At 44.4% G+C, this 15,354-nt stretch overlaps 1 protein-coding gene and 1 pseudogene across 1 annotated transcript; one reads left to right on the forward strand and one right to left on the reverse strand.

Moving 5' to 3' along the window:
- Positions 1-2,121: 2,121 nt before the first annotated feature.
- LOC115165458 (tektin-2-like) lies at positions 2,122-4,944 on the forward strand (annotated as a pseudogene).
- A 6,381-nt stretch (positions 4,945-11,325) lies between these two features.
- LOC115165466 (uncharacterized) lies at positions 11,326-14,290 on the reverse strand. The gene is made up of 4 exons (XM_029718602.1): positions 13,915-14,290; positions 13,050-13,289; positions 12,236-12,332; positions 11,326-11,732 (listed from the first exon to the last, which is right to left on the reverse strand). The coding sequence occupies exons 1-4, from the start codon at positions 14,288-14,290 to the stop codon at positions 11,669-11,671; spliced, it is 777 nt and encodes a 258-aa protein (XP_029574462.1). The 3' UTR covers positions 11,326-11,668.
- Between the last annotated feature and the right edge of the window lie 1,064 nt (positions 14,291-15,354).

A 15,354-nucleotide genomic window follows, 5' to 3' on the forward strand; every position in this document is an offset into this window, starting at 1 on the left:
ATTGACCTGGCCAAGGCTTTCGATGCTGTCAATCACCGCATTCTTATCGGCAGACTCAACAGCCTTGGTTTCTCAATTGACTGCCTCGCCTGGTTCACCAACTACTTCTCGAAACTCATGGAAAATAGTTCAGTGTGTCAAATCGGAGGGCCTGTTATCCAGACCTCTGGCAGTCTCTATGGGGGTGCCACAGGGTTCAATTCTCGGGCCGACTCTTTTCTCTGTATACATGAATGATGTCGCTCTTGCTGCTGGTGATTCTCTGATCCACCGCTACGCAGACGACACCATTCTGTATACTTCTGGCCCTTCTTTGGACACGGTGTTAACAAACCTCCAAACGAGCTTCAATGCCATACAACACTCCTTCGTGGCCTCCAACTGCTCTTAAATGCTAGTAAAACTAAATGCATGCTCTTCAACAGATTGCTGCCCGCACCCGCCCGCCCGACCAGCATCACTACTCTGGACGTTTCTGACTTAGAATATGTGGACAACTACAAATACCTAGGTGTCTGGTTAGACTGTAAGCTCTCCTTCCAGACTCACATTAAGCATCTCCAATCCAAAATTAAATCTCGAATCGGCTTCCTATTTCACAACAAAGCATCCTTCACTCATGCTGCCAAACATACCCTCGTAAAACTGACTATCCTTCCGATCCTTGACTTCGGCGATGCCATTTACAAAATAGCCTCCAACACTCTACTCAGCAAATTGGATGCAGTCTATCACAGTGCCATCCATTTTGTTACCAAAGCCCCATATACTACCCACCACTGTGACCTGTATGCTCTCGTTGGCTGGCCCTCGCTACATATCCGTCACCAAACCCACTGGCTCCAGGTCATCTGTAAGTCTTTGCTAGGTAAAGCCCCGCCTTATTTCAGCTCACTGGTCACCATAGCAACACCCACCCGTAGCACACGCTCCAGCAGGTATATTTCACTGGTCATCCCCAAAGCCAACACCTCCTTTGGCCGCCTTTCCTTCCAGTTATCTGCTGCCAATGACTAGAATGAATTGCAAAAGTCACTGAAGCTGGAGACTTATATCTCGCTCACTAACTATAAGCATCAGCTGTCAGAGCAGCTTACCGATCACTGCACCTGTACACAGCCCATCTGTAAATAGCCCACCTATCTACCTCATCCTCATATTGTTTTTTGTTGTTGTTGCTCTTTTAAACCCTGGTATCTCTACTTGCACATCACCGTCTACACATCTATCACTCCAGTGTTAATGCTAAACTGTAATTATTTTGCCACTATGGCCTATTTATTGCCTTACCAAATCTTACTACATTTGCACACACTGTATATAGATTGTTCTATTGTGTTATACTGTACATTTGTCTATCCCATGTGTAATTCTGTGTTGTTTTTGTCGCACTGCTTTGCTTTATCTTGGCCAGGTCGCAGTTGTAAATGAGAACTTGTTCTCAACTGGCCTACCTGGTTAAATAAAGGGGAAATAAATAAAATAAAATGAAAAATAGCAGTGTAAGAGGGGTGTGACAGTGTGCCAACAACATCCCACAAGTGTCTGGAATGTAAAGTAATCAGGAGATCACATAAACATGTAAACTGCTGTCCAGAATTCATTCCAGCTACTTCTGCAGGAGTATTGTACTCAGGTTGTCCTAAGTAGCTTCAGGGTATTCAGTGTACATGTTTAGGGCTTTTCCACCATCGCTAACTTTATCCTAGGTTTTTCACATTTCATGCTTCATTTGATAGAGGGGTAGAGTTTCAGTTGCATTTACATGGCAGTCATGACTACTACCGTGCTTCCTATTCTGTGTCGACCCATTCCTCCCATGGAAAAGATTAGAAAATATTTACTTTAAAGCATTATGAAACCTTTTTAATTGATCATGGCCAGGTTTCATACCCTACTATTTGACATATGATGATAATAAAACAAATGTAGAAAGTTAGGCCAGTTGGTTCACATCAGGAAGTGCTATAACGGCCTGTGTGCCCATTATGGTTGGATTATAACACTATTAAAAACGTAATTTTAGTGGAAAGGAATTTCCCTTTGCTGATGGGAGGATGTAGACCTGCATACAGGTCTCTACAACCTTTGACTGACTAACTCAATTCAAGTTGTCTATTTATGTTGGTAGGAATAACCACTACGAGTAGGAAGCCCGGTCAGCGTTACTGAGTGACAGACTGGGAGACCAATAACAAGCTGCTCACGGACACCGCCGAGCACCAACGCCACCATTCACAGCAGACAAGGCAAGATGGGTGGGCCCTGAGGCACCAGGCAGCCTGTAAGGTAGAGAGACGGAGAGACAGGGACTGTTATGGATGCCTGATGCCAGCCAGCAGGCCAAATGCATTGACAGAGAGATGACCAACTCATGTTCACATCTATACCCCGTAATAACAAAGTAATACTGTGTGTGACCGTGGGCTCTTCTCCGTCTCTCTGTCAGACACGCTGGGATGAAAGTGACAGCCGAGACAGGCTGGTTGACAGGATCAATGAGGTCACTGAGCAGAAGGACAGACTGCAGTTCTGCGTACAGGCAATGGAGAGAGAGATCAAAGCTCTGACACAGGTCATGGTCCCGTGTGGCTCAGTTGGTAGAGCATGGTGTTTGCAACGCCAGGGTTGTGGATTCGATTCCCACGGGGGACCAGTACGGAGATTTTTTTTTAATGAAATGTATGCATTCACGACTGTAAGTCACTCTGGATAAGAGCGTCTGCTAAATGACTAAAATGTAAAATGTAATGTAAATGTCACTAATACTTGTTGTGGGAGAACTACTTAATGTTCAACTCACTTTACTAACCAAAAACATCATCAACACTTATACTGTAGTACGCATGTCACAGAACACAATCTGTCAGTGTCCCTAATTTGTTAACTCTAGGGACCTTTGGGAATCGACATTCTACTATGCTATTTGTATGCATTGTTGTGTAGTCTGGTGCAGTCTACTCTACCCAAATCCTACCCTTATTAGGTAAGATAATCATAATCTAATTATGCCTGAGGGGTGTTATTTTTGTTATTTCTGGAAGTATGTGTGTTGGTTGACAATGAATGATAGCACACATGTTTAATCATCTAGCGGATCTACCTTGGGCGTTTAGTACAAACTGTATTGTCAACCATGTCTGTCTGTCTCTGTCTCTCTCCCAGGTAAAGGAAGAGACGGAGAGGGCCCTGGCGGAAACGGCCGTGCCCCTGGAAGTGGTAGTGGAGTGTCTGACCCAGAGAGAGGGTCGGCGGGGGAGCGAGCTGGTCAGTGACCCCCCTGGAGGGCCAGCTGAAGAGGGAGGCCCAGATGATGGACACCATGCAGCAAGAGCTGCAGCAGCACATCAGCAAGGCCTTTGAGCAGCTCTGGTAATGCAGGATAGAGATTTAACTGTAGGTCTTTGGTTGTGTACTCGGGATATGGTTTAATTGATCCATGGAACATAAAGGGTTTCTATCTAACATGCAGCTGTGTTGCTCTTAAAAATAAAGGATAATGCGATGTGAAACCGAAACGGGTGGATGGTACTGACAATTGGAGGCAGGTGTGTCGTCTTGATTTAATTTTCACCATTGCTTCATTAAGATGAATTGCAGCACATTTGACAGGATTCGTTAACATTCCGCTGCGTTCTGTAGCCTATGTGTGCTGATGTATGCATATAATTAGGAATTAGAACACTAGAATGGACGTTAGCTATCTTATGACGGTATAAAAGGTCAGCCATTTTGGTCAGGGAGTAGGGCAGCCAGTGCTGTGATTAAAATATTGTGAAAACAATCAATTTGAAGATTATCTTGACAGTATGTTTATTAGCTAACTAGCCAGACAGTTTTATTGGAATGATTCCAATCTTTTTTCAAATTAACTGCCAATATGCCAATAGTCCATACAAACAATGCAATCAATCCACAGCCATACACTGGCTTAAATCAGTTGATGATATTTTAGAGGCTATTCATACAGAAAATTGGTCTAAAACCTGTGTAAACTGTATTCATAATTATATGACAATATTTTAGGATGACAATTCTTTTACACAATTTCTGATACATCACATGCCTTTTATTTATCATGTATGCCTCTACTCCCATTCATTCCATTTGAATTTCTCCCTGACCAAAACGGCTGCCATTATCATACCATTCTGGAACTTTGAGGGTTTATGACATATCCCCTCTAGTAATTTAAAAGGATCTATACTGATGTATGCTTGTGTGTCTGTAGTTCTATGCGGGTGATTAATCTAATTTCCCTTCTTAGCAATGTAGCATCAATAAAGTTTATTCCATTTAACTTTAAGCTGTCTCAAGGAAGCCCACCAACAGCTGACCTTTGACCTAACCAACGAGACTGAAGCTCTGGATGTGGATCTATCATGCCTGTCACTCACAGACAGGTCACCTGACAATATCTTTCAAGCCTGACCCCACCCACGTACCCACTAGGTAAGGACGGGAGCAGAGTAGTGCCTTGTCAACCGATTGAGTCAACATGTGTAGAATAAAGGAGATGATAGTGAGATGATCATGAGTGAAATTATACTGTATAATTCTAGGATATTTCTAGGAATTTTGTTTTACATAATCGTCACCCCTAAATACTTTGTATCGGTGTTTAGATAGCAGAACACTCAATGGCAGACAAATTCTCAGCCTTTACCTAAATCTTGATTTATGTTCTTTTGGACCACTGAACCTCTTCTGATCCTCTGAACCTGAAACATTTTCTCATTTATAACACAGTACTTATAGTGTACAGTACTTACCGATGTATAACTGTGGCTGATTTATTGTCTTTTACCCTGCAGTGCCTCCACACACCAAGAGTGGGAGCAGTTCACCCACTACAACGTGACCCGAGCTGAGGAGGAGATGCAGGTTTCCCTACAGCTGAGGGAGACCATGACCTCTACAAGGATACAGGTGCTAGAGGACTGATCTAGGATCAGTTTACCCTCCCCAAATCCTAACCTTAAACATTAGAGGTAAAAACACAAGACTGAGCTTAGATCAGTGTCTAGGGGCAACTTCAACCTACTCCTACAAAATAATGTGTGGGTGGAACTATCTGTGTATTGAGGGAGGAGGAGAGCGATACATGTTATTAGTAGCACAGGAAGTCAGGGTCGGGGAATGGAAACTGGGGAGGGTGGGGGCTTGTGTGGATGTACAGTCAGAGACCATTTTACACAGTATGGAAATTGATTCCATTAGGCGTATAGGGCAACTCCCATAACAAACTAATAAAAAAAGGGATGTTTGGTATTTCTAAGTGTTTTTGGACGGCATTTTAATAATATGCTTGCTGCCCATTACAAACTGTATACGTGCCTGAGGCTGGTCTAGCCAGAGCGGGTACAAATCCCGGCCCATACCCTATTCTGCATCTCCCTCCTTCTCTGTCTCCCCTCTCATTTCATGCTAGCCCCGTTTGAATACAAATGAAAATACTTGAAAAATAAATATATATACCACCAAACAAAAATATTAACTGAACATGCAACCATTTCAAAGATTTTACTGAGTTACAGTTCATATAAGGAAATCAGTCAATTGAAATAAATCCATTAAGCCCTAATCTATGGATTTCACATGACTGGGAATAAAGATATGCATCTGTTGGTCACAGATACCCTTAAAAAAAAGTAGGGGCTGGATTAGAAAACCAGTCAGTATCTGGTGTGATCACCATTTGCCTCATGCAGTGCGACACATCTCCTTCGCATAGAGTTGATCAGGCTGTTGATTGTGGCCTGTGGAATGTTGTCCCACTCCTCTTCATTGGATGTGTGAAGTTGCTGGATATTAGCGGGAACTGGAACACGCTGTCGTACATGTCGATCCAGAACATCCCAAATATGCTTGATGGTTGACATGTTTGGTGGGTATGCAGGCCAGGGAAGAACTGCGACATTTTCAGCTTCCAGGAATTGTGTACAGATCCTTATGATATGGGGCTGTGCATTATCATGCTGAAACATGAGGTAATGGTGGCGGATGAATGGCACAACAATGGGCCTCGGGATGTAGTCACGGTATCTCAGTGCATTCAAATTGCCATCGCTAAAATGCAATTGTGTTCATTGTCCTTAGCTTATGCCTGCCCATACCATAACCCCACTGCCACCATGGGGTGGCAGTGGGGTTATGGGGTGGCAGTGTGTTCACCATGGGGTGGCAGTGTGTTCACAATGTTGATGGCCATTGCAAAATGTTAATTTTGTGGTCAATTAACCATTTCTTTGTGGATTTTGATTGGATTGGGGTTATTGTCTTGCTGGAAGATCCACTTCCGGCCAATTGTCAGTCTCTTGGCAGAGGAAACAAGGTTTTGGGTTAAAATGTTCTGATACTTACTACTAGGTAAAAAAAAGTTCATGATGCCATTGACCTTAACAAGGGCCTCAACAAGGGCCCGCAAAATAGCCCCATAACATCAAAGATCCAACACCATATTTTACCGTAGGTATGAGATACTTTTCTGTATACAGTGCATTCGGAAAGTATTCAGACCCGTTCACTTTTTCCACATTTTGTTATGTTACAGACTTATTCTAAAATGGGTTAAATAAAGGAAATTCCTCATCCATTGTCATAATGACAAAGCAAAAACAGGTTTTTAGAAATTTTTGCAAATGTATTAAAAATAAAAACATAAGTATTCACACCCTTTGTTAGAAGACTCAAAATTGAGCTCAGGTGCGTCCTGTTTCCATTTCTCATCTTTGAGATGTTTCTACAACTTGATTGGAGTCCACCCGTGGTAAATTCAATTTATTGGACATGATTTGGAAAGGCACACTCATGTGTGTATATAAGGTCCCACAGTTGACAGTGCATGTCAGAGCAAAAACCAAGTCATGAGGTCGAAGGAATTGTCCATAGAGCTCAGAGGCGGGATTGCGTCGAGGCAAAGATCTGGGGAAGGGTACCAAAACATTTCTGCAGCATTCAAAGTCCCCAAGAACACAGTGGCCTCCATCATTCCTAAATGGAAGAAGTTTGGAACCACCAAGAGTCTTCCTAAGAGCTGGCCGCCCGGCCAAACTGAGCAATCGGGGAAGAAGGCCTTGGACAGGGAGGTGACCAAGAACCTGATGGTCACTCAGAGCTCCAGAGTTCCTCTGTGGAGATGGAAGAACCATCCAGAAAGACAACCATCCCTGCAGCATTCCACCAATCAGGCCTTTATGGTAGAGTGGCCAGACAGAAGCCACTCCTCAGTAAAAGGCACACGACAGCTCGCTTGGAGTTTGCCAAAAGGCACCTAAAGACTCTCAGACCATGAGAAACAAGCGTTTCTGGTCTGATGAAACCAAGATTGAACTCTTTGGCCAGAATGCCAAGGCTCATGTCTGGAGGAAACCTGGCACCATCCCTACGGTGAAGCATGGTGGTGGCAGCATCATGCTATGGGGATGTTTTTCAGTGGCAGGAACTGGGAGACTAGTCAGGATCGAGGGAAAGATGAATGGCGCAAAGTACAGAGAGATCCTTGATGAAAACCTGCTCCAGAGTGCTCAGGAACTCAGACTTCACCTTCCAACAGGACAATGACCCTAAGCACACAGCCAAGACAACGCAGGAGTGGCTTCGGTACAAGTCTCTGAATGTCCTTGAGTGGCGGTGAAGTTCACCATCCAACTTGACAGAGCTTGAGAGGATCTGCAGAGAAGAATGGGAGTACCTCAGAAAGTACAGGTGTGCCAAGCTTGTAGCGTCATACCCAAGAAGACTCAAGGCTGTAATTGCTGCCAAAGGTTCTTCAACAAAGTACTGAGTAAAGGGTCTGAATAGTTATGTAAATGTGATATTTCTGTTTTTTATTTTTAATGCATTTGCAAAAATGTCTAAAAACCTGTTTTTGCTTTGTCATTATGGGGTATTGAGTGTAGATTGATGAGGATTTTTTTTTGGTATCCATTTTAGGAAAGGCTGTAACCTAACAAAATGTGGAAAAATTCAAGGGGTCTGAATTCTTTACAAATTCACTGTATGCTTCTGTATATGCTGTATATGTGGCCAAATAGCACCGGTTCTAATTCAAGTGCCATTGCGTTCATCACACTCCAGGCGGTGCTATGGTCAGACGCTACTGTCAAATATTATATACAATATAGCTCAGTACTTCTATTATTTATTTAATACAGAATTTTTTGCTCATCTTTATCAAGGGTGCCAATAATTATGGACATGAATGTATTGCAAAGACACCAGCAAGCGGACTTCAGTAACTGTTGTATTGGAATGCTGATGTAGGGGATTGTTTAAGCTGAGCAGGACATATGGGTTTATTTCAAAGGCATGAGGTAGCACTTGTTTTATTTGGCTCAGGCTGAAGCGGTGTAAACTGTATCCGAAGAATATCATCCTGATCGATATACAGTACAGAAGCATTGAACAGGAACGGGAGTCTGATCAATAAATGCTGTATATCCTCTTTACGAGGGGATTGTAATGTGTGCCCGGGGGTTGTTGGCATTCTCACTCACACAGTCTGAAGAGGACATTGTCATCCTCTTTTGAAAACATAAGCATGTTTTGGGGATAAGTTCGAAGGACATGTTACTTTAAAGAAAACTGCCATGATTGGCCATTTTCATAAACTGAAGTGTATCTGACTAAGTATAGCAAGATCATCCTCTCCAAGAGCGTCTCAGAGTTGGAGTGGTAATCTACTGTAGGATCAGGTCCCCCTTCTCCATATAATCTTATTCATTAGGATCTAAAAGGCAAGACTGATCCTATATCAGCCCACCGACTCTGAGACTTTCTGAATACGGGCCCCATATTCCTTATAACTGCACCATAAGACTCTTACTCATCTCCCTCCTCTGTGGGGTGTCTGATGCCCCCATCTCTTATGTCCCTTCAGAGCCAGAATGACCTGGAGGGGCAGCGGATCACCACTGGGTTCAACCTGCGCAAGAGGGCCCACCAGCTCCAGCAGGCCTGCAGTCAGCTGCACTGGCAGCACACGGCTGTGAGTACGGAGTCCTGCTCATTAGGGCACACAATGGAAAATGTATTTCAATGCAACATACTATTTTGACTAAATATTGATATTGAGGACAGACGTAGATAGAGGCCTCGGGAAGACCACCAAGTATCCAGAGCTAATCCTTAGAAAGGCTCTTGTTAAGCATTAATGACATGCTTAGCTCTTACACTGGGTTCTTCTCATGCTATACATCCACTAAACCCATTAGACCTCCCTCCCCCGTCTCTCTGAGACGCACTGACCTAAGCTGCTCTCTCCACCCTTCAACTGATCTCCCTTCTAATCAGAGCAGCACAGCCATTTTCCTTTGTTAGCGCTCCACAGGGCCCTGTCCATCTCCATAGACATAAATACATATAGTCCTGGTAAGGAAGTCCACTCCAGAGGCAATAACAATAGCAGTGTCTGGAATGCACAGGGAGGGATTAGATAAGACTGGTTGTCAATGCAGGGAAGGCAGATCGCCTAGGTTTCTCATGAATGTGTTCTGGATCAGTAACATCATATATACAGTAGAGTACAGTAGATCCGAACAAGAAGTGGAATCTATGAATCAGCTATTGTGTGAGAGCTAGAGGCTAGACCAAGAACCATAGAGAGCATAGATGGTGATAAGATAGTATTGACTAGCATAGAGTTCAGAAAGCAAAGAGGACAATTCTAGACGGCCCTTCTTAGTTGTGGCTATTCTTTGGTCCTGGAGGGTCGTTGTGTGTTCAGACGTTTGTTCTATGAAAGCCTGCACAGATTGACCCTTCAGAGGACCTGAGTTGTTGTAAAGGTTGACTTTGTCATGGAAAAGGAGCAGTGTCTCTGTTTGTCATAGTATACTGAACAGAAATATGAACGCAACATGTAAAGTGTTGGTCCCGTGTTTCATGACCTGATGTAAAAGATACCAGAAATGTTCCATATGCAAAAACATTTTTTCTCTCAAATTGTGTGCACAAATTAGTTTACATCCGCATTAGTGAGCATTTCTCCTTTTCCAAGACAATCCATCCACCTGACAGGTGTGGCATATCAAGAAGCTGAAACAGCATGATCATTACACAGGTGCACCTTGTGCTGGGGGACAATAAAAGGCCACTAAAATGTGTAGTTTTGTCACACAACACAATGCCACAGATGTCTCAAGTTTTGAGGTAGTGTGCAATTGGCATGCTGACTGCAGGATTATCCACCAGAGTTGTTGCCAGAGAATTGAATGTTCATTTCTCTACCATAAGTCGCCTCCAATGTAGTTGTAGAGAATTTGGCAGTACGTTCAACCGGCCTCACAACCGCAAACCACGTGTAACCTCCATATCCGGCTTCTTCACCTGCGGGGTCATCTGAGACCAGCCACCTGGACAGCTGATGAAATTGAGGAATATTTCTGTCTGAATAAAGCCCTTTTATGGGGAAAAACTCATTCTGATTGGTTAGGTCTGGCTTCCCAGTGGATGGGCCTATGCCCACCCATGGCTGCGCCATGACTTGTCAAGTGAAATCCTTAAATTAATGAATTTATTTTAATTGACTGATTTCCTTCTATGAACTCTAAATCAGTAAAATCATTGAAATTGTTGCATGTTGCGTTCATATGTTTGTTCAGTATATAATGTGTGTCCATACCTTGACTCTGTGATCTCTGTAGGTGCATTCTGGACTGGTGGAAGAGGCTAAGCCGTTGGGAGCCACCATAGAAGCGCTACAGCAGAAACTAGCCAAGTCTATGTGAGTGCATGTGTTATTGAGTTGCTATGTAAGTGAGCACATCATATATCCACCTCGTATGACTCTTTCACAGCATACTGAACATATCATGTGCTACTTTTCATAGCATATTGCCGTTTGATGTAAGGACCCCCCCCCCCACCATCTAACCCCGTGTTGCTGTTCTGTGACCCTGTGTACCAGGCACTCTCTGTAGTCCATAGAGGCTCAACAGGCCTGTATGGGAGAGGACCTGTCCAGGAAGCAGGAGGCCCTGGAGCTGGAGCAGCGCAGCGACCTCATCCGCCAGCACTTGGAGGCCCTGTCTGAGGCTGAGACAGTCAAGATCATCCCTGGAGTCACCGTCCCCATCCCCGGCTTCACCAGAGAGATGTACTGATGAGGTGGACACGCGCACGAACGCACCCTTTTATTCATGGCCGTAAAGCGTTTTGAAATTCACTATGTATGGAGCGGTTGTACTTTGACTCCCATTCCCTGACTGAATTGTGGATTTACAATAGCGATCAATTTAACTAAAGACTCACACAGTTTAAAATGTGCTTTTTATTACAAAGAACAGGCAGCAAAATATACAATATGTTTACAATATAGAAAAGTTAGAGAATAAGGAATTGTTTTTAAAACAAATCATTTTAGAGCGTTATATAAAAAAATATCAAGTGTAGTTCAGTACAATGAGAGGCGGGATAAAAATGATGGCTTCTACAAAAACAGGCAACACACTGGGCAAAAGTTGATCTTTCCAATTTTAGAACTCGTCAATTGGCCAACAAAGCAGTTCACTTTCCACATTGTTCCAATGCACTGAAAGGTCTTGCTGCTCACAGGGAAGGAAGCTCCTCCCAAAGCGTTTTGCACACTTACTGTCCTTTTATGAGTCCATCTTTGAGTAGGGGAGTGTAGCGAAAGTACTTGGGTACTGTAATCAATGGTTCACCGTTACAAGTTGTCCTCAAAATGCTCCTGAAGCCTCTCTCCTCTGTTATTGTATCGCCCGTGTCTCCTAAACCGAAAGCAACAGAAGCTCTAATATGTGTAAATACAACCACACACTGAACATGTTTTATATTTTAGTCATTTAACAGACACTCTTATCCAGAGTGACTTACAGGAGCAATTAGGGTTAAGTGCCTTGCTCAAGGGCACATCGGCATATTTTTCACCTAGTCGGCTCAGGGATTCGAACCAGCGATCTTTCGATTACCGGCCCAACGCTCTTAACCGCTAGGCTACCTGCCGCCCATAAACTGCACTGATAGAATAAACAAAATAATTGTAATATCAACTGACAATGTCAAGCGTGCAATGCCTTGATGTGATATTGTAGCTTCCCATTTTGAGGTGTCAATCCCGTTTATTTATGAAAATTCTTTTATCTTTTCACTTCTGCCGTCTGTCAGCGACCTCTGTTTCCTTGCTATATACGGCTTTATCTTACAGTGTGTACCGTAGCTCAAAATGAAATTTGTATCTGCACTGTGTGACTGTCAGTGTGTGTTACCGTACCTCCACAGTAGAAAAGCTAGCACTGCTCCACAGACCAGCAGGATGATGAGCGAGACCACTGCCACCGTGGTCCTTTTGTCCTCTCTCTCACACGGCTCTGACAGACCAGACAGGACAAGGTCACGACAAAACAATATGGGAAAATGTTATGGTGTCCATAGGACAGCCTCGGAGTCACTCGGACTTGGCTCTCGAAATATAGACAGTGTACATATTAACCCGAACGCTACATAGGGCACCCCACTCACACCCACCGAGAAGGCTGTACATTCAATGGAAATGAATAGTGTGGCACTAGCTTGGGCGTTGACTGTTTCTGCATTCGACAAGGCCTTTGAGGGAAAGTTACTTGCCTGTTCTGTCTGTCAAAGAGAGAGGAGATTTCTTACCCATGCTTTGCACTACTGTTACATAGAACATTGGTCACCAACCCTGGTCCTGGAGAACTACAGGGTTTGCAGGGTTTTCTTACAACCTAGCACAACCACATCTGATGCAGCCTTGAGCTGCACTAGCTAGAGGAACAGTCTGCGTACACTGTAGCTCTTCATGACCAGGGTGGGTGACCACCGGCATAGAGACTGACAGACAGATGGAGTTTGTGTAAACTTATGGCTGATTCGCAATATAGGGCCAACGTGATCCTTTCTAGCACGGTTCCAAACAAAAACGGTATGGTGGATGCGTAACCAGGCCATGCCAGTACAGCTTGGCTTGGTTTGGCCCTGTAGTATGAATCAGGCATGAGAGACAGATAGAGTTGGTGTAGAGACTGAGAGAAAGATGGGGTTAGTTAGTGTGTGGGGTACCATACCTGCTGTGTAGGTGGCAGAGCTGTGGACCAACTTGTTGCTCACCATGCAGGTGAAGTGACCACAGATGGGGGAGGAGGAGATGAACAGGGTCTTCCCATCAGGCGACACGTGTCCCACAGCATCGGCGATGGCTGCCCGCTCGTGGAGCCAGCTGAATTTAAGGTCTGTCCCCCAGGTCTCCACACAGAACAGGGAGGAGTGGGACGCGTTCACTCTCACTGAGGGATGGTGCACAGCCTCTGAGAGGAAAGACAAGAGACAGAGGAAAGAGAAGGCGACCAGGTGTGAGAGTCTTGGAAGTTGCAACTGAAAATTGTCTCAAAGAGGAGAAAGAGAGGAGAGAGAACAGAGGTTGGTTGTGTTGTGAAGTAACAGTGTGAGTTGAGCGTGTTGTCTACTGAGGCTTGGTGGTGGGGACTTGAGAAGTACGAGGCTGTGAGGAGAAAACACATCAGAAACTTGGAAAGATGACATTTGACAGAGACAAATATAGAGCTTGGAACTATTGAAGAGGGATTGCGCGAGACAGTCATTGGACTGATAAACTGAAATATTACCGACTCAAAGTTGAGTGTTGGACTGCAGTGAAGCATACATTTATGTTATAAAGACAAAGAAGGAGCTTAGGCAGAACTGACCCAACAGTTAATCCTCTATAAGAACATAACTCCAGGGGACAGGAAGGAATATCTAGGAATGTGTTCAAACCAGCAACGTAATCAGAAAGTCTGTTAGCTGTATTGTCACATAACTAACACGTCATTATAGTTCCATTGAAGCAATAAGTCAGCATAGGTGACATAGAACAACGGTTAAAAGTCCCAATTTGGATATATTCTAATGAGACCATGTTGACCGTCGTACCGTACTCCTTGACGATACACTGCGCAGAGGTCTTGACGCCAGCCTGGTCAGTGACGGTCACGATGTACACCCCGCTGTCCGCCACGCCAAAGCCCTCCAGCTTCAGTATTGACCCCTGCTGCTCCAGACTCAGACGCCCGTCCAAGAGTTTGTCTTGACCGGGGAACGTAATCAACGTCATTTTCCCAGGATTCCCTGGAGTTTTTGCATTCTCTGGCTCCCGCTCCCAGGTTATCATGGAGATAATTTCTTTGGGACCGTGGTCGATCTGGACCTGGAGAACTAGATGTCCGGCTGGGAGTACATTGACCGGCTGCGGGGTCTGGAAGTGGACCGACACGCACTGGTACCCACAAGTCACTGGGGACAGAAACATGATCATACGTTGTTATTGTGTTGCCTGTGGTGATTGGAAATCAATACCTTACCAACCTTCGATGGAGGCTGATGGAGAAAGAAATTGGAAGGGCTCAATGTAATGGCAGGAGTGGAATGAATGGGCATTTCAATGAGCCTGTCCTCCGATTTAAAATGACACCAGCCTCCACTGCTAACCACTGATACGGTTGGTCTCTATGCTTTTCATGACTTAGCTCATGATTTCTTACATTTATATTTAGTATGAAGTGAAGAGGACTTTCATCAGGTAGTCAACCAGTGACTGAGCGCACATGACAGTTCTGCCTGATGTGATGTTTGTCAAGCTTTGTTGTTACATCACATAACCTCTGTGGAAACCTCCATCAAACACAAAGGGAAGTTTACATCTCTTAGAGCGGAAGACATCATTTCCTTAGAAGACACAGATTGAAACACCCTATTGTCTCAATCATCTCAGATGACCAGAGCTGCACGCTCCTTGGCTCGTTCTAGACATATAAAGAAACGTCCTCTCACTGTCAACTGCGTTTATTTTCAGCAAACTTAACATGTGTAAATATTTGTATGAACATAACAAGATTCAACAACTGAGACATACACTGAACAAGTTCCACAGACATGTGACTAACAGAAATGGAATAATGTGTCCCTGAAACAAAGGGGGGGGTCAAAATCAAAAGTAACAGTCAGTATCTGGTGTGGCCACCAGCTGCATTAAGTACTGCAGTGCATCTCCTCCTCATGGACTGCACCAGATTTGCCAGTTCCTGCTGTGAGATGTTACCCCACTCTTACACCAAGGCACCTGCAAGTTCCCGGACATTTCTGGGGGGAATGGCCCTAGCCCTCACCCTCCGATCCAACAGGTCCCAGACGTGCTCAATGGGATTGAGATCTGGGCTCTCCGCTGGCCATGGCAGAACACTGACATTCCTGTCTTGCAGGAAATCACGCACAGAACGAGCAGTATGGCTGGTGGCATTGTCATGCTGGAGGGTCATGTCAGGATGAGCCTGCAGGAAGGGTAACACATGAGGGAGGAGGATGTCTTCCCTGTAA

The sequence above is a fragment of the Salmo trutta genome, chromosome 3, assembly GCF_901001165.1.
Source record: "Salmo trutta chromosome 3, fSalTru1.1, whole genome shotgun sequence".
NCBI lineage: Eukaryota > Metazoa > Chordata > Actinopteri > Salmoniformes > Salmonidae > Salmo > Salmo trutta.

Bases quoted from the DNA above. Each gene is read 5' to 3' on its own strand.
- LOC115165466 (XM_029718602.1), bottom strand. From the start codon at position 14,290: ATGTTTCTGTCCCCAGTGACTTGTGGGTACCAGTGCGTGTCGGTCCAC. The intron at 13,290-13,914 runs GTACGACGGTCA...CTTTCCTCTCAG, and splicing joins GTGTATCGTCAAGGAGTACG to AGGCTGTGCACCATCCCTCA. The intron at 11,733-12,235 runs GTACGGTAACAC...CTTTCGGTTTAG, and splicing joins CTAGCTTTTCTACTGTGGAG to GAGACACGGGCGATACAATA.